Source organism: Magallana gigas, chromosome 6 (assembly GCF_963853765.1).
Source record: "Magallana gigas chromosome 6, xbMagGiga1.1, whole genome shotgun sequence".
In the NCBI taxonomy this organism is placed as follows: domain Eukaryota; kingdom Metazoa; phylum Mollusca; class Bivalvia; order Ostreida; family Ostreidae; genus Magallana; species Magallana gigas.
This window is the reverse complement of record NC_088858.1, coordinates 10,453,374-10,476,780: the sequence shown is the minus strand read 5'-3', so window position 1 is coordinate 10,476,780 and position 23,407 is coordinate 10,453,374. Positions and strand designations below refer to the sequence as shown.

The window sequence follows — 23,407 nt, the reverse complement described above, 5'->3', positions numbered from 1 at the left end:
CTATTTATGACATTTTAATACCTATTAGACCTTTCGCCATTCAAAGAATGAGTGCATTTATGAGCCACGATAGAAAGTGGAAAAAAGAAGATTAAGATTAAACAATTTTTTTAACCTCACATCATCTTTTGATATTTAAACCTTAAGAATCAACTGGTTTTAGCGCTTACTTTAGTGTATATAAAAAGCACCAAGGTTTACAATAAAGTAGGGGTCAGCCGACATTCGTAAATTAAAATAGTAAATCGAGGACGGGCAATCGTTTCAAAGCGTTTGTTTACTGTTATCATTACCCTGTTCAAACTTGTGGTAAAGACAAAAGACGCATTTAGAAAACTCCGATGAAAATGTTGTACAACATTAGGCTGGTACTTAAAAATGTATGAATATTCAAAAACGTTCCTATAGCAAGCGAGAGCTATTACCTGCGTGAACACACGTATGTAATAAATTATTTCAAATAGTCACGTAAATTCTATCCGGTAAATGTCTCCTCCCTTTGATTTCAAATAGGTTCGGTACGATTTTTCCGGATTTAGATTATCGAAATGCCTTTAAAAATCCTCAGCTGTTTAAAATGTATACTGATTTTGGTGAAGTCAAGCGTGCATATAAATCAGAAGTAAAAATCCTTGAAAAAAAAGAAACTTGTCCAAATATCTATAAACCCTTATGACAATTTAATTAATAATTCTAGAAACAATCAGTAAATTGTAAGAATAAATACATAAATGCAACAACCAATCTACAAGTTCCACGTTTATTTACTTGTACATGTAATTATTGCTGTATGAAACACATTACATTCAATATTTCATGAGTAAAGAATAAACAAAATTAAAATACTTTACAATAAGAATTAAACTAACCGATACACGGTGCGGTTCTTACATTATTAAAAATAATTAGTCACTCTTGTGAATCGGGACAAGTACATTTACGTTTAATCAACATTATACAGTTTAACTTAAATGCTGATTTTTTTTACTTATGGATTGTTGAAGTTACAATATTAAGTGTTTTAATCAAATGTAATAATTATCAAATGTATGAAATTTGAGCATATTTCACATCAAACCATACGGAATTCTTCGACATATATGCAAATTACAGACAAAAATCATTAGATAAAAATCTCATTTAAAGGGGCTTGTGGAATGAAAACAAATTCATATCCAATACACTTGAGGAATGCTTTAGAAAACAAATCAGCTGCGTTATAGTTTATAGTTTGTTGATCATCACTTTCACAAATTCTGAAATAAATGAAAAAAAAACTTGTTAGAACAATCAATTTGAAAGACAAAGAAAAAACAATATAAATAAAGTTAAATCAAATACGCTATTAAAATCTCCTAGAGATATATTCAAATGTAGAAGGTTTCCGACACAGTCTAGCTCCTTTCTTTTAAATACTTAATGAACTTTGCGGCTCATCATCAAAGATAATCTAGCCTCATTTACCAAGGAATTGCTTTTGGTGAGCTTTTGATAAGTTTTTATATTAAATAACACTTTTAATTTCAGACTGACTGCATAAGACATAAAGACTTTTAAAGATATTTCCATTAATAGTCTTATGTCAACACTTCCACCCTACCCAGGGCCCCATCATGATTCAACAAATTTGAAACTAAAAACTTATATTTTGAATCTGCATAACAATATGAAAAATTTAACAATGGCCACATCATCATCACAAATTGTAGCAGAATAAAACTTGTTCATGAATATTGGAATGAACGATATATCAATATGCTTATGAAGCGGTATCAGAAGTCGCAGTAATGTGGTTCTTTAAAGGTTCACAAGTAAAACTCTGTACCCCTCACAGAGGAGAAGTGATTAATAGCAGAGAAGGGATTAATAGTTTTCAATGTAAATTCCTATGTTGAACTTGCATACTTTCTGTAGTCCCACTTGTTTTTTAAAAGGTCTGAATAATCAAAACATTAATATGTTTGCCGAGCAATATAAAAAAATAAAGCATTGTAGTTAATGAGAAGTAAAATTAAAAAATTTCCATATGATTTTTTTTTAAACTTTGCTATCCTCAGAGAAGAGTAAGGATCGATGGATCATTATTCTCAATTAATTTAAAAGATATTAACATTTTCCAGTGTCTGAGATAAAACTACGAATCGATTTTGTAATTTATAGTCCAATACATTTCATCAATGATAATTTCAATATGTATAATCATACAATTGATGAATTTTATTTTAATAGATCTAGAGGTTATAAGGGATCATTCTTGATTATTATGAGGTGATCAAATACGGTCGGGCGAGATCAAAACTATAAGAAAGCTCTCTGGGCTTTACTGGATTTGATCCTCCCGACCATATTTGATCATTTCATAATACTCATTGAATGATTCTTTATTCCAAAAATAACACCTTTTTTTTTTTTATTCCTATTCAGTTTGAACAAGCTAGACTTTGCATCTCCCTTGGAAGCCCTGTATTGGCCCGAGAGTGACTGTTTGAAGGTTTGACCAATTTAAATTAAACACTTTCATCTAAAATTTTGAATATGATGAATTGTAACTTTTAAAAAGGTCTCTCAAAAATCCCCAATCTACATTCTTTTCTTGAACTTTGTATCTCTTCTGAAGTATCAATTGTTGATTGGTCTAGGCTTTTAAAAAGTTTGTACCTACTCTTTAACAACATGATGTCACTAATTACATCATCAAAGATTTTAAGAACGAATTTTAAAGAAATGCTCCCCATTATATTTCTTTGATTAACGTTAATCTTTTTCTGGAGCCCCAGTGTTGGTCCGGGTTCAGTTTGAACATTGTAGAATCTATACTTTAAAGGATGGGCACATGTTAACTTTTTTTTTAGATTGTAGTTGTCGAGAAGGAAATTGTAAAGATATTTACTTTTGTAGAACTTCATCTGTTCCACTTTGCAATTTGTTCAAATTTATATAAATTCAAACCAATATATTATTGGCATTATTTTATTTTAAAAAGAACCTACTATTTTAAAAACAAAACTATCAACCACTTACCACTTACCAAATGCAAATTTATCTAATCTCAATTTAAATCCAAGATATAATGCGGAATAGCCAATTAGTGAGGCAGGTTGATAAATACTAAGTCCCCCCCAGTCGGTTAATTGATTTGAGTTAAATGAAAATACTGATAGCATATTTGCTCTTATATAAATGCATGACTTTTAGGTCGTTATCTACGGAAGCCTGTTAGTGCCACATAAGATATATAAAAAGAAAAGTCGATATAAGAAAAACTCATTGTATATATAAAAAAACACACATATATATAAGATAAACTCGAATATATAAAAATGAGCAGCTTTAGATATAAAGGAATTACCAATATATATAAAGAATTGTGCATATATATAAAGCTAGGTCGTGTATATATAAACAGTACTGTGATATATAAAAGCAACAGTGATAAATATATAAAGTGAAAATTTTCCACTGAGTGACCTTCACTGAGTATCTTATGTGGCACCAACAGGCTTCTGTAGTTATCACTACAGGTGAATTATATTCAACGAACGTCAATTGTAGAAACTTAAGCTTATTTAGACCAACGACCTAATAGCAAAAAGTACAAAATATGTAAGTCAAACTTTTCAACTTAGTCAAACAATTTAATTATCTGAAAAATAAACATTTCGTTCTTTGAAATGAAAAATGTGTTATTTTTAAATTATGAAAAAATCTGACCTCCCAAGTTTTGCTCACATCGCCTCAAACCTACCACTTTAATCTCTTTTCAGTTAAGTGTAAACTGAACTATTCATGGTTAGAATTAATTTTTTGCATTTCCAGTAACTAACATTTAATATATTTCAAATGTTTGTACTTCTATTTATACAGAATACCTTTTTGTAACTTAATGTCACAGAAATATATTATAACTGGCAACTGAAAATAAAGTCTGAATACTTTACTTGTAATAGGTATGTCCAAATTTCAGGTCTTTACTATAAAAAGGAACAAAAGTTTCACGTTCTTGAAAGACAGAAGGGAAATTTGCCCCCAAAAATTGAACACTGTTTGTGCAATTATACATCTAACTTAAATCACTACCCTCCATATCCGTTTTTTTTACTGTACGTGTATACTTTTCAATAATGATATACTCCTTACCTATATATCTGTATAGTTGACTTGTATACCTGTATTGATGATTCATTTACCTGTATAGTTGAATTATTAACTTGTATAGTTGATTAATTTATATGTATAGTTGATTTCTATACATTTAAAGTTGACTTATTTACCTGTATAATAGTTGGCTTGTACATGTATAACTGTATAGTTGACATATTTTCCTGTATAGTTGACTTATTTACCTGTATAGTTGACATATTTACCTGTATAGTTGACTTATTTACCTGTATAGTTGATTTGTGTAGTTGACATATTTACCTGTATAGTTGACATATTTATATGTATTATAGTTGGCTTGTACATGTATAACTGTATAGTTGACATATTTTCCTGTATAGTTGACATATTTACCTGTATAGTTGACATATTTACCTGTAAAGTTGAGTTCTTCACCTGTAATTGATTCATTACCTGTATAATTAACTTGTCCGTCCCGGTCCATGTCCGCCTCCTGAATCATGTCCTTGATCTCTTCCTCTGACAGCGTCTCCCCCAGACTAGTCATTACAGACTGGAGTTCCGTGGGGCTGATAAACCCATTACCGTCCTGGTCGAACACTCGGAACGCCTCTAGGTACTGCTCTTCGGGGTCAACTGGTCTCTCTTGAAACTTCAGCATCATCGACACAAACTCGTTGAAGTCAACAAATCCATTAGCTGTGGTAAAAATATGATTTAAACCGTGAAACATTGACGTCCCAATAGAATGAACCGGTTATGAAGATAAAACTATCATTACTTTCATTTTCTCTGTCTTAAATGAACAAGATAATAATCAACTTGGATGTAAATATCATGTATAAAGTTTTGAATTTCAATTAGGATAACCAAATGTATCCCTTACATGCAAATGCCTTCATTAAGAATAAAATAGTGTAATCAAAATTCTAATAAATGTATGCATTTTTCCGGAAATTTTTATCTAGTATACATCATGACATCATTTATTTTTGGCCATCGGCCGAATGCAGCAGAGAACCCCCTCAACCCCACCCATCCCCCCAAAAATAACAAAACAAACACCTAATGTAACCTCTTTCTGAATGACGGTGTTATATGGCTAAATGTAAATGATGCTGTTGAAGCTTGATATGGCGGTTGGATTTCATTTTGCGTGAAATCTAGTTAGCACAATTTTGACCTATAACAATTTGCTGAGGAATACTGTTGTCTCCCCCCAGCCCCCCCCCCCCCTTCCCCCGCTCTGATATGGTTTGTTGAATGAATATTTTGTAAAATAATGTGAAAATGTGCAGCCAAAAGCTTAAAAGAGATATCAGATCGGCGCATTTATAAATTCAGATGTTAATATTGATAATAATAATATTGATGTTTATTTATTTTGCCCGTGAAAGAAATAAATAAAGCATCTGCCCTCAAACCTCATCCCAGTCACCTCCGGAAACAAGAAGAAATAGAGGATCCGCCTCTTACCGTCTTTGTCCACATCACTGATCATTTTCTTAACATCTTCCTCGGTGGGATTCAAACCTAGGTTCCTCATGACGGTTCCCAGCTCCCCAGCACTTATTAAATCGTCACCATTCTTATCAAACATACTGAACGCCTCCCTCCAGTCTTTGAAAAAAAGGATTGCTAGTATGATACAGATTTAATTACTTTGTATGAAATTCTTGTATCCTGTTTTCCTATGATTCACTATTGATCTTAAAAGACGTTATTTATTTTTTTTTTAAAAACCTCAAAAATAACAATGAGCTCGAGGTCAATAGAACCCCGCTCGCTATGAATAAAAAAAAATTGTCCTATAAATATATACCAGTAATATATTTACATTCGGTATTTATTTCCCCTTTTGGCAATCTATTTTTTAATCGTCATCTAACGTCTTAAATAAAAGAATTTACAAGGAAGAATCTAAATTTGAAAATTATATCAATACATTATTAAAAAAGATGTTATTACTTTTTGTAAATTTCGAACATTTAATTACCATCTACCAATTGAAAGTTGGCGTCGGAGTATTGAAAATGTGTTCATGTGCTTACGAACTAAGCTGTAAATTGCGTTGCGTTCACTGTTTAATAAGAAATATCAAAGATTGAAATAAATTATATTACAAAACATGATTCATATGGGGTCTCGAAATTCTTGTCGGAAAAGTCTAAAAGTTCATATTATAAAAAAGTGCGTAATTCAAATACAAACTAGAAACTAATTGCCATTAAAATAAATGATAATCGATAAAATCAACTCCCGTCAGTACTTCAGTACTTTGATTAATTATTGCCACCTGCTTGTTGACAAAATTGTGACTTGTGAAAATTTAGATAATTAATTATCATACCTTTTAGCGTCTCTTCTGGTACGTCGTTTAAAGACTGTAAATAAAATTAACAGTAACGAGGTATTACTAAGGTTAATTTTGAGCACATTTCATAACTTCTTAGGAATTAATGATTTGTATAATAATGTATAGATAGTGGCCAGCGGTCTTACCGCAATGCATATTTCTATGTTTAGAAATCAAGTGAATCTTACCTCCCTATTATTTATGCTTTAGAGAAGGGCAAAACAAAGAATCAGGAAATCAAAAGTTGGAGTAATTGTTAAATTTGATACATTTAACATCACTACAGCTCATGCATGAAAACAAAAAATGCAACCAATTTTCCCCTACAACATAATACGTTTAGCTGGTTAGAGATAGCTCGGCGTAATGTTGTCAGCGATTGTTACACACACAGCGTGTTGTCGGAGTTCCGTCGGTTGTTAATGAAAACGATATGTTACCAAGGAAACGGGTTTCATAGCCCCTTATTCGAGGTGGGCTTGATAAAAATTGCATTTCACTCCTCTTCAATTTTTTAGATGTTCAAATGATAAGTAAAAGTTACTAATATGGTTTTTGAGAATAAGAGAGAGTAGTTCCACCTCCCGTCACTACATTTTACATCCCTAAAATAATGATGCAAGTAGGCGACTTTGATGGTATCAGAAATTATTACCAAACTTAAGCCATTAAAATAATAAATGAAGTTATTGTTCACATGTATATGCATATCTGTAACTAAGAAAAGAAATGTCCATGATATCAAAATTTGTAGATTACACACTTTCCAATGTTTTGATTCATATCAAATCAATCTTTCATTTATAAAGCTAAATGGCCTAAATATGTAAACAGCTTTACAAACAAGCAACCAGTAATGATAAAGCATTAGAATTTCACAAATCAGATTCAAGATTTTAAAAAATAGCTCTACAGCTACTTCTTGTACAATAATTGCAAAAGAGGAAAATCTTTGGAGAGAAATATTTAATTTCTCTTCCATCATAAATTCATTGATAAACAAGCAACCAGTAATGATAAAGCATTAGAATTTCACAAATCAGATTCAAGATTTTAAAAAATAGCTCTACAGCTACTTCTTGTACAATAATTGCAAAAGAGGAAAATCTTTGGAGAGAAATATTTAATTTCTCTTCCATCATAAATTCATTGATAGAATGAACTTCTCTATAAATTATCGTAAACTTTCTGAACTCAGAGAGAGAGAATATGCTGGACAATTCGCCTCCAAGCCAACTCGCCCACAAGGCAACTCGACATCATCGTTCCCGATTTCAAAAATATTTTTTATACGTATTCGATTAACAAATGTTGAGGCTTTTCGATATTTTTCGAAAATTAAAGCAATATACATCTTAAATTCAAGAAATATTATCTGTTGTAGATTCATTAATTATCCCTAATTATATAAATCAACGGAGAAATCCACAGATAACTGGTCGTGATGTAAACAGTCTATAGAGACGGCAGTAGATCAAGGCCGTTTACTACTGACAGCGAAATTTCATTCCTCATCCAACAGAATTCATCCCACATGTTATCACGTCGACTAATTTGTAGTATCTATTACGATCTCGAACAACTTCTCTTGCGGCGAGATTTCTTACTCTGGTCAACAATGGTTGTTCTCCGAAATATTGATTCCGTCTTCGTAATGATTAAGCGGAAGTTTTGATCAGTTATACCAAGTACATCCTTATTGAAGCTGCGAACTTAGATAGTTTCAAAAATTCATGCAGTTAATAAATCAGTATTTCTATTTAATTGATATATCTTATTTCATGGAGAGGGCAAAATACTTATTTTCTCCCTCGGCTCCAGTACGTCCGAGAACTGAACAATATGTATAATGTACGTATCGCTCAGGTATACATGTACAAGTAAACACGGACGGGGGAATTATTGGTGCATGTCAAGTGCATCGTATAACAAGAAAAAGGAATGTACATTGGTTGATTAAAAAACCATCTGGTATCACTTACTACAATTTATACAGATTTGGTAAATTATTACACAAACAGAAACAAACATCTTACGAGGATGTAACTTGATGACAAATTCTTAACAATTTCTTACCATGTTGCAGAATTAGATTTGTCAGGCAGAAGTTACACCAGTCCTGTCGCAACAGATTCTTCCAAGCTGTGATCCTGGTCAAATTTCCCCGTGTATCGAGACGCGATAGCCCGATGTTTCTCCTCACTGGGGGATTATCACAACCATCGCCGTACAGTCATTGGTTTCTACGCCTGGACGCCTAGACAGATTTTTTTCTCCACTTATGTTATTAACAAAGTAATGATATAGCAGCCCGTATAGGATGACTGTCATTTATACTCTAAATATCGTAGGATTTTTTTGATGACTCTTTAAAATGAATTATCCTATCACGATTAGTCGCAGCGTACTCACGTAAATTCTGTTTCACCTCCCCCAGAGATGCGGCTTAACTGTCTTGTTGCCCGGTGTGTATTTTTAGACAGCTCTGCACCTCGCTCCAGATAATTGGATAAACATACTATTCTTCTTTTTGTTACACGCCTGCACTTATGTTTTTCGACTTGATTTCTTCTTAAAGAATTATACTTAATATAATTTTGCTGTATCGTTTGAGGTGCACATTTCAAGTGGTGAATTTTACAGTGTTCAATATCTTACGTCAAAACCTTTATTGTATGCCAAAAAATTTTGAACGAAACGAAAAAAATGCATTTTTAAATGTCGTTTTATTTATGTTGTGAGATTTAAATTTTTAAGAATATGGTTAAAGTTTTCTTAAATGTTTATTTTCAAAATAAAAGCAGATGTAAATTTTTCAGTTAAGATACAAAACAAAAGAAAACTTTCGAATTTTTAAGATAGAAAACAAAAAACTTATAAACACTTCCAAAATGTAAAAGAAGAATACAATGGAATTTAGCCTAAATTGTAATTTCCAAAATAGCCTACACTACAACAGCACGATTCGGCATTAATCTTTGTTAGGAATATATCGATTATTCGCCATAAACACCCAAATTATGAGAATATGACCAAGGCGTTTAAATCAAATTCCCCCATCACTGTTAACTGCCGCTTCATAGATTGTATTCTGTATACCACACTCGCTGGTGATTGAATCTTTAGAGTATTGATCGGCACAATCAGCACTGCTATAAAACAGAATACAAAAATCGGCGGAAATTGTGATGAGAAAAGTATATGGTTTCGCTATGGGCCTCGATATGCGAATAAGTTGTTTGTTAAATTAAACCAGCATACAGTTGACATGTGGTCATTAATGATAATGTTTTCTCCATGTTGGAATCAGAATTGGCAACTTTTTCTCATGGATTTATCAATTGATGTTTAATGGTTTCTTCATATACTTAAATTAACATGGTTAAGGAGGTGAATGTGCTTCAATAGTTACTGGGTAGGTATAAACGTAAAATCTACACCAGGACATTTCACATTGAGACTTTTGTTCTAAACCCGAGGCCGCACAATACATTCAATATTGAACTACCTCCACAATCTTGTTTTTAAAATACAAGAAAAACATAAACTATTAGATATACTAAATAATATTATTCATTGTCTATTCAAAATCAGGGCGATACATTTCCATTTGATGGAAGAAATAATGTTTTTTTCTGTAACATGCAAATAAGTGTTTGTGTATATGATATATGATACTCAATATAAATAAGGGAATAAGATTTTTTTTTTAAATTGTAGATTTTGGATTTTCTTTTCTCAAAGCGAAATTTCACAATTTTTTGTCTGTTTTCCAGCCTTCTTTTTTGGAATTTTACAACAAAAAAGAAAGAAAAAATTCCTCTCTCTCTCTCTCTCTGTCTCTCTCTCTCGCTCTCTCTCTCTCTATCAAGCTATCAAGTAATAAAAAACTATTAAGTCGAATAAATATGAGGATGTTTCAAATTTATTAATGGTTTAATACTGCGCTTAAAGAGAAGAGATTTTGTTCCGGATGGGGAAGATTGGTTTCTGCATTTACATAGAAAAAAATTCTTTGGAGATGATGCGAATGGAACGATATTAAATTATGTGTACAAGTGGAGATTATAAAAATTCTTCAAATCTTGAACCTTGTGGGGGCGGGGGATGATTCATTTTCAATTTTACATTTAAAACATGTTGTGTTGAGTAAATGAAATCTTTTAATTTGTAAAACTAACCTGAAAGGGGGCTAATATGAGGATGTTTTAGATTTGTTCATAAGATAACTTCTTGTGATCACAATCTGAGAGGGGAAGCCAATTTTATGACAGAAATATTGTTTTTCTCAAGAAAATGTAGGCTTTAACTTGTAAAACAAATATGACCCTAGTTACTGCAGAAAATATCAGAGAGGGTCTACAATGAGGAAAAGGGGGGGGGGGGGGATTCCAAATTTACATTTAAAAAATAAAGTAACAAATATGCTTTAAATATTTGAATTTATCTAAAATCATTAGCTACTAAATGAAACTTATAGAATTCATACCATCACCGTTTGACATGCCAACTTATCGGATTTAAAACAGTTATCAAAACAAGTTATCAACTACTTGCAGTAATTTACTTGGGACAAATGGACATTGCGGCTTAGGTGAGCGATGTGGCCGGTAGGCCTCTCGTCATATAAACTGGTATAAACCAATCCATTTTAATTTCGCTATTTGCCTTCTCATGATGTTTTTCCTGTGATAATTTGTGATAATTTGTTACAGGTGATTAAGAAAGGAACTACCCACACAACACTATTCTATTTGTTGGACATGCTTCTACCTGCCTATCTCTGATGCCCAAATTACGTTGTATCATATAACCTTAAAGCTCTTCAATCGAATCAACAAAATGGCGTCAGAACGTAATCTGTTGAATGTCAACCCCACTGCTGATGGAGTTTTCTGAGATCACCGAGTTGAAGCGTATAAAATTGATAGCAACCAATTGACTATTGCAAACGTTCTGAAGTAGTGTCCATCAGACATATTTTTTATTTTAACAATTAAAAGATGCATTATGATGACATATTTTAATTTTAACAATCAAAATGTGCATTATGACGACATATTTTGATTTCAACAATGAAAATTGCATTATGACTACTTTAAAAAGTCATGATGTATATTTAATTGTTTATATTAAATTATGTCAGAAGGGCACTATGAGCGATCACCTAACATGCCTCACGTTCAAGTGACGAACTGTTACAAAACTCTATTCTAACAGTAGACAGTCAGCTCAGTATTGGTCACATCAAAGCCAGTCCGACGTGTTTTGTAACATCGGACGTCAACGGAAGCAGACTGGCCAAATACAGGACAAAAACACGCATGAGATTTGCTGGAAACACATAAAGATGCATAGTTACTGCTATATATATAGTAAACGCAGTTTTATTTCAGCCAGAAATCACAATTTTCAACATTTTTAACATCGTTTTAGATTACGTGAGCCAAAGCTCAAGTGAGCTTTTCTAGTCAAAAATTATATGTTGTCTTTTGTTTTTGTCTCGTTTTCGTTTGTGGTTATCGTACATTTTCATATTCTTCTCCAGAACCACTTGGCCAACTTCAAACAAAACAAACATAGCACAATGCAAACTTGGGTGAATGGGTTTCAAGTTTACACAAATGCCCCCTTAAAGGGGAGATTTTTCGGATAGAGAGAAGATAAGATGGATTATTTTAAGAATATTTTTCTCAAGAACCCGATAGCCTTTTCAGAAACTAATCATAAGCTTCCTGATAATCAGTAAATTTAAGATTACTTATTTTGGATTACTAGTATGCAGAAAAATCTATTAAGCAAATAGCTAGTAGCTTTTCCTGTATGAAATTAATATCAGTCGAAGTAAATGTGAGGATGATTAAAATATCCTTGCTTAAACATAGAGTTAGAGAAGATAGTCTTAATTTCGAGTGTGTTTATGTGAGTTCTAATTTTTCCTTTTTGAATCTATACAGTTAATGTGCAAAAGGAAACTTGTATGAGGATATTTTAGATTAGTTTACACGATACCCACTCACATGTACATGAATGGTCACCACAATCTGACGGGATAGTGGGCAATTATTATATAACAACTTTGAAAAAATAAAGCGAAATTTTAAAGTCCGCGATGATTGCTTCTTTATATTACGCAATTTTATGTAGAAATTATTTTCCCGCGATTAATTAGGAATCTTCAGTATGCAGCAGTAAAAGACATATTATGAAAAAGAGGACACAATTTGTATTTAAAATACATAAATAAGCAATCTTATTAGATTAGTATACAGAATTTTCATCGAGTCACATCATAATTCCAGAATTTTTATATTCATTCAAACAATAGTTTCCGAATGTCAGAAAGGAGCCACAAAGGGGTGTTCAAATTTTACATAGAATAATATTGTTAAATAAGGTTTATTTTTCAAATAAATTAGGTGAAAAAATAAACTAATTAAGAAAACTTGTAGAATTTTATACCATCACCATATGGAATGTCATTTCATTGTAATTAACACAGTGAAGCTACATGTACCAGCTACATGTACCTGCAGTAATATACTTGGAGCAACAAGACATCGTTGCTCATGTGAGCGATGTGCCCCATGGGCCTTTTGCAATGTAAAGATATAGAAAATCAATCAATTTGATAACATTTATAGAAGCTATTTGTTCAAAACCACCTACGAGTATATATATTTTTCACACCATGTGGTTTTTCCTGTGATAATTTATTTCTTGTGATCAAAAGATGAAATACCCACACATGTTTTGGACACGCTTCTACATTACACCATGGCATGTACATATTATGTATTATACTATATTCCAACTTTTTAAATATATTCAATTAGCCATCAAGATGATAATTGTCCATGGCTTAGCTAACGGTTATGGTGAATTTTACTATTGTGGCTGTATCTAATGCCACCGTACCGGTCTTGTGAACAATGGCCCTACCACTGGTGAAGGTCCTAAAGATTACTGTACAGGAGCGCATAAAACGGATAAAGTACGTTTGATTTCTGCAAACGCTTTACACTAAGAACGGACCTGACCGTTCGAATAAATGACAACGAACAATTTTGAAAACGAATATGTAACACAAAGAAACTGATAACCCCCAAGATTCCTAACTCTACAAACGGCTGTGTGTCGGCCACATCAAAGTCAGTCCACTTTTCCTTTTCACGCCCGGTAGTTTTCCGTTTGTGAAGCGGGTCCAAAGAACATAAACGGACGTCAACGGCAGCGATTGGCCAATACAGGCGGTAAAACACGCATGATTTTCGTTTAAAAACGCATGCAAACGCATTGTTACTGTTATTTAAGTCGACACTTTAAAGTGTGTCCAGTGAAGTCTTTTTAAAGTTTGAACATACATGTATTCGTCTCTCCAAATGCTGTGACAGACAGAACGTACTTTCGTCAAATATTGAGTTTTGCCAAACAAGGACAGTCATTTCGTACTGCATGCTGAGAAACGCACTCGGTGTGTTTCCGTGTAATATGCCTTTTAGAATTGATTTTTTGCTCTGATTGTTACGACAATTGCTTTTGAGAATCATCGAGATTTTTTTAAAGGAATGTATGTTTAAATTGAAACATATTTCCAAATCCAAAAGTTTGCCACGAAACACATGGCAGTTGGCTCTTCCTAGGAAAAACATTGTGTACTGCGCATTAAATTCATCACTTCAAGATTTAACATTAATTTTTTATAGAGTTTATGACGCAATTGATTACGTAGACTGATTTGAACTCAGTTGCCCCTGGTTCCACTCCGCTCCGTCGCTTCATAATTTCTACATTATCATTGTTAACTGACCGGGATAATTTGTTCAAATAGGCACCTGAAAACAGAATAAGGAAGCATAAGTACCCTTATTTGGGAGCTTTGTTTACAAGTATGCTCCCTGGGGGCGAAGAATGCTAGAGATTTTTGTCGATCGTACAGGTAGTCGCAAGGGCATAATTTTTAGAATGTTTTTTGCGCAACAATAAAACAGAATAAACAAATCGGCAGAAAATGTGATTAGATAAGTATATGATTTTGCTGTGAACCTCGATATGAGAATTAGTTGTTTACTTATTCAAACCAATCAAACCATTTTCCGAGCTGATAATATTGTTTTTAGCACATGTCTCGCCAGAAGGTAATGTTTAGAAGTTGTGAGACCCCCTGCCTTTCCTTTACATACGTGGTGTTAATTGAAAAATAAAGTTTTTTGAAAAAAAATATGTAAAGGCACACCAGTTGAAAATATGTTTATTCGTCGGTAATAATTATACCAGATTGAACAAGATAACTTATATCTGATTGAGAGAAAAGAAGAAAAATCAAATGTATTATATATGTTTTCATTTAATAGAATTTTCCATTTCGATTTTCAACTAAAAAAAACGAAATAAAAGGACAGGATGACAAGAATTTTTTTTTTTTTTACAAAATGATTCTAAGATTATTATAAAAAACTACAACTTTTGTATTCATTTCCTAAGTTACCCGTGATCAACTACATATATTTACATTCACTTTCTTTTCCCCTATTAAATTGCATTGATTGATTTGAATGATATTTACGCATAACACAGAAGACCCAATCACCAAATCTGGTGCGTATGAATACATTCAATCTTCCTTCAGTATTTCTCGAAGAACATGACCGACTCTCCTTGCGACTTCAAACCGAATCACGACCTGATGTTATACTTACGCTGATTGATATTTCATTGATGTATATATATTTTTAACAGTTAAAAAGATTCAATTGATTAAATTCATAGTAGATCAAAGGTGTATTTATCAAATTACAGAATGAAAAACAATATTTTATTATTAGAACTTAAAGCGCTGTGCACTATTTTTGTCCCCAAAAATCGGCTGTTCCAATAGCTCTTCCGTAAATTGCGCATTACACGTTGAATAAGGCAGAGGTTTTTAAAAATAAATTATAATTTGCCGAAAGGGAATGCATTTTAAAAACGTAAATATAAACATTAAAGTAGATCCAGTGTTCTGTGACTTCACACTTTTTTGTAAAACTTTTAATTCTTTAAAAATTGTGCAAGATAGTTTTATTTATTTTATGTGAATATAATCACATGGATGTTATTAGAATTATTGGTAGGTTTAAGATATTTTTGCACTTAATTTTATACTAAATTTCCAAATTTTTATATATTTTATCTATGCAAAGGGGAAATAACTCTTTTTCTGACTTTTCTCTCAGTTGTATGTCTAAATGCTATAGTTTTTCTTATTCCAACGATTAATTTTAAAATATTTTTGTAATTTTAGTTTTCTGATAAAGTTGACATTAAAATTAAAGAAGAAAAACAAATTTCTGCCTACAAGATTTTACTATTAACAACAAAAAATACATTTTGTATATTTTTTCTAACAATTGATGACATTTAAGTCTATTAAGTCGAAATCAGTTCAGTTTTTCAACTTTCCTCAGAGAATTTTACGAGTATGGAGCTACCTTAAATCATTATTTTTTTAAAGATGTGGTCTCATAACTGCAACGGTGAGTGTAAACAAATTTTCATAACGCGCTAGCGCGCGTTATTCAATTTGTATGCATGCACACACCGTTGCAGTTATGAGACCACATTTTTAAAAAAATAATGATTCAATGCTTAAATACATGTACAATCGGGGAACACAGCTGTGGAGGTACTATATGGAAGTACATGTACTATACATGTATCTATATACTACATATTCATGGAAAGACAAAAGACAAAAATTGTTATCACAGTTGTTTTTATTTCCTAGAAAAGTTTTACGGTATTTGCAAAACCATCCGTCTAAACTTTGTATAACATAACTCGTAAAAACTCTGAAAAAAAAGGAAACAATAATTAAGTTTTGTGTGATGGCAGAAAATTGGTACAAACAGATTTTAATAACAGCTGCTGAACCCTCCGCCCGCAGTATGAGTTTTAACAATGGTATGAAATGGATCTGGCCCCTTTACTTTAAAAAATCCAACAATGTTTATTTCCAAAGAAACAACAAGTGCGATGAAACTCATTATCATAACGCTTTTTATATTTTTTGTAACAAGTGTGAATGAGTTGTTTTTTATAAGTGGGGGGGGGGGGGGGGGGGGTAGACCCACAGACCTGTACCCATGTATTAAGACGAATTAAAAAAAAAATAGCCTCATTTTTATAGCCGTTGTAATCATGGTAAAGATTGCTTCTTCAATGAATATACTAACTTGGTATATTTTCTTTTTACTTTTAATATATAAAAAATATAAATATACGAAATTGTGGCAGCGCCCTCCCCGAACCACGTTACTCCGTGCCTTACATACTGTCCATTTCGAACCGTTCATTCAAGTCGTGTAACCGTCTCAAAATTCCGCTTACTTGCCAAAAATATTCTTCCTTTCATATTAGATACTAGTATGAAAAATTCCACTCCTGTAATACTGCACATACCATAAAAATACTGTAAATACATGAAAGTATTTTTTCCCTCGAATATTTGATTTCCTGTATGCTTTTATAAGCATACAGGTCGTGTTAGCTTGAAATCTTACCTTTAAAGTTAATTTGTCCGTCGAGATCGAGATCCGCCGATTCAATCATAGTTTTGACTTCCTCCTCTGTTACATTTTCTCCCATATCAGACATTGCAGACTGCAACTCCTGGGCAGAAATAAAGCCATCACCATCTTGATCCACAACTCGAAAGGTTTGAAGCATCATTTCCTCTACTTGTATTTGTTCGTAAGTGTCCATCATCAACGCAAACTCGTCAAAATCGATCTTATCATCAACTATGAAAAACAAAACTAATTTTTAAAGTTAAAAAAAAATCAACACTGATCAAGCTTAACCATGAAAGCAGAATTGTTATAAGCCGGGTGCATCATCTGGTTAGCATGTTAGTTGTTTGCAAAAAATAACAAGCCATGGATCATTAATATCATTAACCTAATATCACCGTCATTAATGAATTGAAAATTTATAGTAATTGTTGGGCTTGTTAGTTGTTGATTCTCTCTAGGTTTTGATGGGTAATTTTGAATTTAATTCATTAATATTAGCATGCTATTTAATTAAAATGGATGCTGGGAATGTATTTTATTTCAGTAGCAGTTACATGTCTATATAAAACGTATGAAATGAATTTGTACAGAAAAAGGAATATGGCATATTTCTACATGCCTGAAAGACATTAATTTACGCCTTCAAACTGATTTTTTAAACAGATATAAAATAATTAAATAAATAATTGGGAAAAATTGAAGAAGATGTGTGCTTTTTTCTTTTACCTGAGTGGCCACCATTTTCGCAGAAACTGTTTTTTTGTAAATTTTGATTGTACTGGTCAAGTGTAAATGCAAAATTGGCAATGTAACAACCTTAGTAGGTAAATATTTTGGGTATTCAACCTATCTAAAGAATTTATTTAGCGCGTAAGACAGCTAGGTAACAATGTATTAATTTTCTTTTTGCTATTTATTGTATCTACGCTTTGTACAGCCATTTTTAGCATTAAATGTAAATGTTTGTAAACACACAATTCCACGACTTACCTGTTTTGTTAGATTTGCTGATTACTTTTTGTACATCTTCTTCTGATGGGTTGCAACCAATGCTTTTTAACAAGGTTTCCAATTTACCGACGCTGATTAAACCGTCACTGTCATCATCTTGTGAACTGAACGCCTCCTTCCATACTGTAGTGTATAAATAAGACCAAATTCTGAATATATTCGATAACTTTCATTTATTCCTTTATGAAAAATCATTTCGATAAAAATTCCAACATTTTGTTGTTATTCAAAGTAAAAATTAAAAGTCATTCTTTTACCTTTAAAAAAAATCACCTTTTTAATTTTGCATTTCACAGATAATAAAAATATGCAGTTCATTAATTTTGTCACTGTACCTTTCTGTGTTTCGTCGGATCGAGCCTGTAAGAAAAAAATTGAAATTCATTGAAAAAGAAAACTATTATACGAAGGTCCATCCAAAAATACGAAGAGATTTTAACTTAGCTATGTTATTTAACGTCATATATCTACTAAATTTGGTAGACATATTTAAATAATTATTTTCAACAATTTGAAATAAAAAGTTTAATATTCCTTTATTTCTAAGAATTATTTACAATCTAATCCTGCAAAAATGAGGTCACGGCGCACGGTCAAACTTAGTGTTCTGACAACAATAAACCATATTACCGTATGTTGAAAGTAATATCTCCATAAATTGGGTTAAAACCAAATAATATTGAAACCTAAAATTAAGAATTGTCATGATATTCTTTGTACCAAATAATGTCGGGATACATATTAGTTTTGTTGAACAGATATTGGTAACTAAATATATTAAGGTGGCTCTATACACCACTTTTTGATGACACAGTACGCAAAAAAAGTAAATCTGGAAGAATGCAATTCCGGTACTGGCTGATTTAAACTGAGGCGAATTATATGGGGACCGCTCTTTTGAAAATTTGTTAAATGAATAAATTTAATTTAATTGGAAAATTCATTACTTCACAAGTAATGTGGTATGTGACACCTTCACGTTGTGTCGTATTATTTATCGAAGTAAACAATAAAATAAACTATAGTTTTTAAAATAGTAGTTTCTTTCCCATTACCGATGTCTTACAGCGTAGCGCAGTGGGGAAGTGGGTTCACTACAAATCCGGAGGTCATGAGTTCGAATCCCGTTGAGGACAAGAAAATTTTTACTTTCCAAAATTTTATAAAACGTATTTTTTGGTTGAATACTGTGAAAGAAAATTCTAAACCGATGAAAGTATTTCAATTATGATACACTTTAATCCACATTAATATCGACAGATGTTCCTTACCGCCTTAAGGGGATGCGAGGGTGGCTTTGAATTTCTCTCAGGTTGGGATACATAAATCCTATTAGTTGATTTTCCCCTTTATTTCTTTTACTTAGTTTTGCATTAAAGCGAATATATTCACTTATATAGGCCTATAATGAAATATGTATGTATTTATTACTCCAACATGATATTTAGGACATTTTCTTCAACTCAGAAATGAAAAGTCCCCAAGATGTTTGGGCCTTGGGACTTAGGAAGGATAACTCTTATCTGAGGAACTTTCATACCAAATAAAATTTAAAATATTTTTTGTGTTTCTTTGCAATTATTTCATTCAATTTTTTATGTCACATTTATTGAAATACATTTTCTTATAACATCAAGCAGCTTTTTAAGATGATTTGTCTACAAAGTAAGAAAATATGAAAAATTATGTTTTGGGGAAATACCAAAACAATTTGCTATAATAACATTTTTGAATGTTAAGAAGTGTTGTATTTTTTTTAGGTGTCCGAAGGAAATATACATCATCTGACAAAAAAAATTCTCTCAATTTGTTAATAGTTAAGTTTTTTAAAATTATTTTACAAAAACTCAAAAAAACATAAAAAAATTCTTTAAAAATACCTATAGTATCCCTATCATCATTTTGATATTTGATAAGTATATGTTTTGTGGTCTTCTATTGAAAACTGAAATAAACTGTGGGTGTATAGAGCCACCTTAAGTCGTCCTTAAAATTGACTAAAAACATTGACGTCGCCGGACGTCAAGGCGCAACGTAAAGTATAAACAGTAAGGATTTAACTCGAAAAAAAAGCCGATAAAAACCGTGAAAATGCTAATTGGCGAAAAAAAAAGTAAAAAATTATTTTCACATTTGTGTTTAATCTTACACATTTTGCGGGGGTTGTGGTAACTGTATTTTGGACATGAAACAGACCGGAAGAGAGTAGAATATCTGTAAATATTTTGTCAAAAGAATAAACAACGTCATTTGACGTTTAGGGATTTTCTTACTGTAAACGAAGAGACATGCGGTAAAAAATAAAAATAACCTCGTGGAACAAACTTATGATTTTCGAAAAAAATGTGAACAAATTAGACGTCAAGTGATAATGGGCCGATTTAAATTGTATGGCGAAGAGCACAAAGGACTCAAGGTGAAAATTATAAGGATTGGAAATTTCCGTTAACTGTACGTGCGTGACCTTGACTTAGTGTTTTCAACGTAACCATGCGCCGTGGAGACAAAACATGTTGATTTTAAAATTGGTTAACTGAAATACCTTTTCATTAAATGGAATGAAACTTCGTATATCAATAAAAAATGTGTTGTTGCATAACATAATCTGTAAGTTATGACTTTTATGAAAAATTTATGATAGACAGCCGAATTGTCTTCGTATTTTTTAATTGACACTCGTATAATAGATATCATGCTGTCAGGCCAAACTAAACAGGATTTGTGCAAATAAGACAGGTATACTCGCACGATTTCCCTTTTTTCTTCAATATTAGCTTCATAAACTGAGAATTGGAGAGGTATGGCTACTATTGCCCAAACCCTCGGAAAGTAGAAGTTGTTATAGAGCACTGAAACCACCTTTGAAATAAAATAATACCGGTGTTGTAGAGTAGACTTGTTTTTGGCCTTTTTTGTCCTTTTTTGGTTTTGTTTTGTTTTTTTGGTTTTGATTGTTTTTTTTAAAGCCCGGGTGCAATAAACTTTTGTTACAAACGAAGACGCATTTTGCTGTTCAGCATATTAATTTCATGTTTGAATGTTTTGTTTTGTTTTTATAGAAAAGTCTTTATTCAAAGTCGTGATTTGCGACGATGACTTATCGTTTTTCATGTGTTAATGAATAACTAAAGTGATTAAAACTTTACAACCAATTACAAGATCATATTGTTGTGGTTTTCCAAATAAGTATAATACCCAACAGTCTTAACTGATGTTATATATAATTAAGAATGCCTTATACATGTATTAGTTTTCAAAGAGTAAAATAGTAAAGGATACATGTGTATGAATACCCCCTCCTCCTCATAAAACACTCCTTAAATAAAGGTGGATATAGAGGATGTGTCGCAACACAGCAGTTTTAGCCCCTTACGTGAACATTTATGACTAAGATCTGAAATCACGATTGATTGACTTGTTAAAAACTTTCGTTTCCATGAACATTATATAAATAGTGCCTGTTTGGGAGGGTAACAGTTGAAATTGACACCCCGAGGAAATCATTGTCAACCGACGCGAAGCGGAGGTTGACAATGGTTTTCGAGGGGTGTCAATTTCAACTGTTATCCTCCCAAACAGGTACTATTTGTTTTATTATACTGAATGTCTATATTTTAGAGATTTTTTTTCACTGCTTTTATATAGAAATGACTTGAATTCCACTGCGAACCGTACGCGCATAAATTACGCGCATGTAACAATTCGTTGTGTTACCCGTTGCTAAGTGTGTTGCTAACGCTGAGGGTAATAGACGGATTATCAACTGCGTCTAAACCAATCAGATTTCAGTATTTAACATGCAAGTATAATGATATTCAATATATCCTAATAAGAACGCAAAACTCTATCGATTTTGGGGATATGAAAATTCAGATCATCTAGTGAAAAATGTTGCAATTGTTGATCACTAAGTGCATATGCGTTAGCAATAAATAGTTGTTATTATTTCTTTACTGAATTTTTAAAAGGGTATAATTATGATTTTGGTCAAAAATTATTTTTCTGATTTTAATGTTTACAATGCTTCAGTAAGGCATTTTTATTAGGCAACCAAAATTTGAGTATAATTTGTTGAGTTTTAAGCTAGTTACAGAGCTTACGGTTCTTTTTTTTAAACTGAACTTTATTTATTTTACAAGGATTGATAAGCAAGTTCTACAACTTATTTTGATATCTCTCGATGGCACGGATGTTAGCTATTGTATGTTTGCTATGTAAACAAAGCTTTGTTTGTTTACATTTTAAATGTTAGAGTGACAATTCCAATTTTAGACCTAAAATGAATGTGTTGAACGTTAAAAACTATTCATTTATGCTTAAAATGAATAAGAGGATAGACAAATCTGCTTGAAAAAGATTTTTTACTGGTATATTGCACCTCTGTAAACAAAAACAGGGCACGAGTCTTATTTACATGACAAAGAGTAGTGCGTTTTGTATCTTGCTCATAACTCTAAGTCTGACTCTGAAAACTTCACTCGATCATTAGAAATACAATCCTAAAGCATTGTAAATGATAAAAATATTAAATTTGAATTTGACCAAAATAGGATCATGTCCCTGTAAGAAACCAGTGGGAGTAGTGTATGGAGTATCCATGACAACTATAGAGGAGCAATATGTTGCTCAACGGTCCGAAGCCGTGAGACGGACGTGTGTTTATGACGATATGTAAATAGTGTACAAACAGAAGAACCCAGATATCCTTAACAAGAGATGATACCATCACTTTATTTTCAAAGTGGTTGTAGTATCAACTTTAACCACTAGCAGCTGACCCTGAAAATCTTAAACCCTCAGGAAAGGGTACATAATAATGTTTACGAGCGAAATGCTTAAATTCCCGTAAAGTATAGAGGTGTGAACTCTGCATCTCTCTAATAAGAGTTGCAGGTTCGATTCAAGTAATTCAGCAAATCCTTAACGTTAAAGAAAAACAATGATAGAAATTTGAGAAGATATAGATTTTTGTGACATCTGTCGAAAAGTGTCAAATTTAAAACATAACTTACATTCATATCGTATTTTAACTATCATATGAGGAAGTGTCTAGCTCATTTAAGACTGTTATTTGCAGCTTTAATGACTAATCTTCAATTAATCTTGTTAATCATACTCACCTACGCTTGTTGGCAAGGAGACAAAATAAATAGTGAGGAAAACAAATTAACAAACATGGCTGCTTATATTATTCTTCTTCTCTGAGAAGTTAAATACTTACCATTCTATGTAGTAAACTTGTCAAACGTGCTATATGTAACAAGACTGTCTCTCCTTAATTCACCGAGCTATGTCGGTAATGTCATCCTTGTTGTCACAATGTGTAATTCAGAGGGTTTAAGGATGTTCACTATTTACATGTTCACAT

General features: G+C 32.1%; 2 protein-coding genes across 4 annotated transcripts; both read right to left on the bottom strand.

Annotated features, from left to right (window-relative positions):
* Positions 1–746: 746 nt before the first annotated feature.
* Positions 747–8,963, bottom strand: LOC105319918 (uncharacterized). Its single transcript, XM_034468287.2, has 6 exons — positions 8,888–8,963; positions 8,552–8,732; positions 6,470–6,503; positions 5,596–5,739; positions 4,573–4,818; positions 747–1,256 (listed from the first exon to the last, which is right to left on the bottom strand). Exons 2-6 carry the CDS (start codon positions 8,552–8,554, stop codon positions 1,225–1,227), a joined length of 459 nt encoding a protein of 152 aa, XP_034324178.1. The 5' UTR covers positions 8,555–8,732; positions 8,888–8,963; the 3' UTR covers positions 747–1,224.
* A 7,249-nt stretch (positions 8,964–16,212) lies between these two features.
* Positions 16,213–23,407, bottom strand: LOC105322084 (calmodulin). Of its 3 annotated transcripts, none has more exons than XM_066087465.1 (5): positions 23,261–23,407; positions 18,375–18,399; positions 18,019–18,162; positions 17,017–17,256; positions 16,213–16,876 (listed from the first exon to the last, which is right to left on the bottom strand). In XM_066087465.1, the coding sequence occupies exons 1-5, from the start codon at positions 23,261–23,263 to the stop codon at positions 16,806–16,808; spliced, it is 483 nt and encodes a 160-aa protein (XP_065943537.1). In that variant the 5' UTR covers positions 23,264–23,407; the 3' UTR covers positions 16,213–16,805. The 3 variants fall into 3 exon arrangements, with proteins under 3 accessions (XP_065943537.1, XP_034324180.1, XP_011418916.1); XM_034468289.2 differs by having other exon boundaries at positions 16,213–16,905; positions 23,261–23,405; XM_011420614.4 differs by having other exon boundaries at positions 16,213–16,305; positions 23,261–23,404.

Coding starts and splice junctions, on each gene's coding strand:
- LOC105322084 (XM_066087465.1), bottom strand. Junction 18,163..18,374: donor ATCCGACGAAACACAGAAAG/GTACAGTGACAA, acceptor TATACACTACAG/TATGGAAGGAGGCGTTCAGT. Junction 17,257..18,018: donor CAGCAAATCTAACAAAACAG/GTAAGTCGTGGA, acceptor TGTTTTTCATAG/TTGATGATAAGATCGATTTT.
- LOC105319918 (XM_034468287.2), bottom strand. Junction 5,740..6,469: donor ACCAGAAGAGACGCTAAAAG/GTATGATAATTA, acceptor TTTTTTTCAAAG/ACTGGAGGGAGGCGTTCAGT. Junction 1,257..4,572: donor CGGACAAGTTAATTATACAG/GTAATGAATCAA, acceptor CATTTATTTCAG/AATTTGTGAAAGTGATGATC.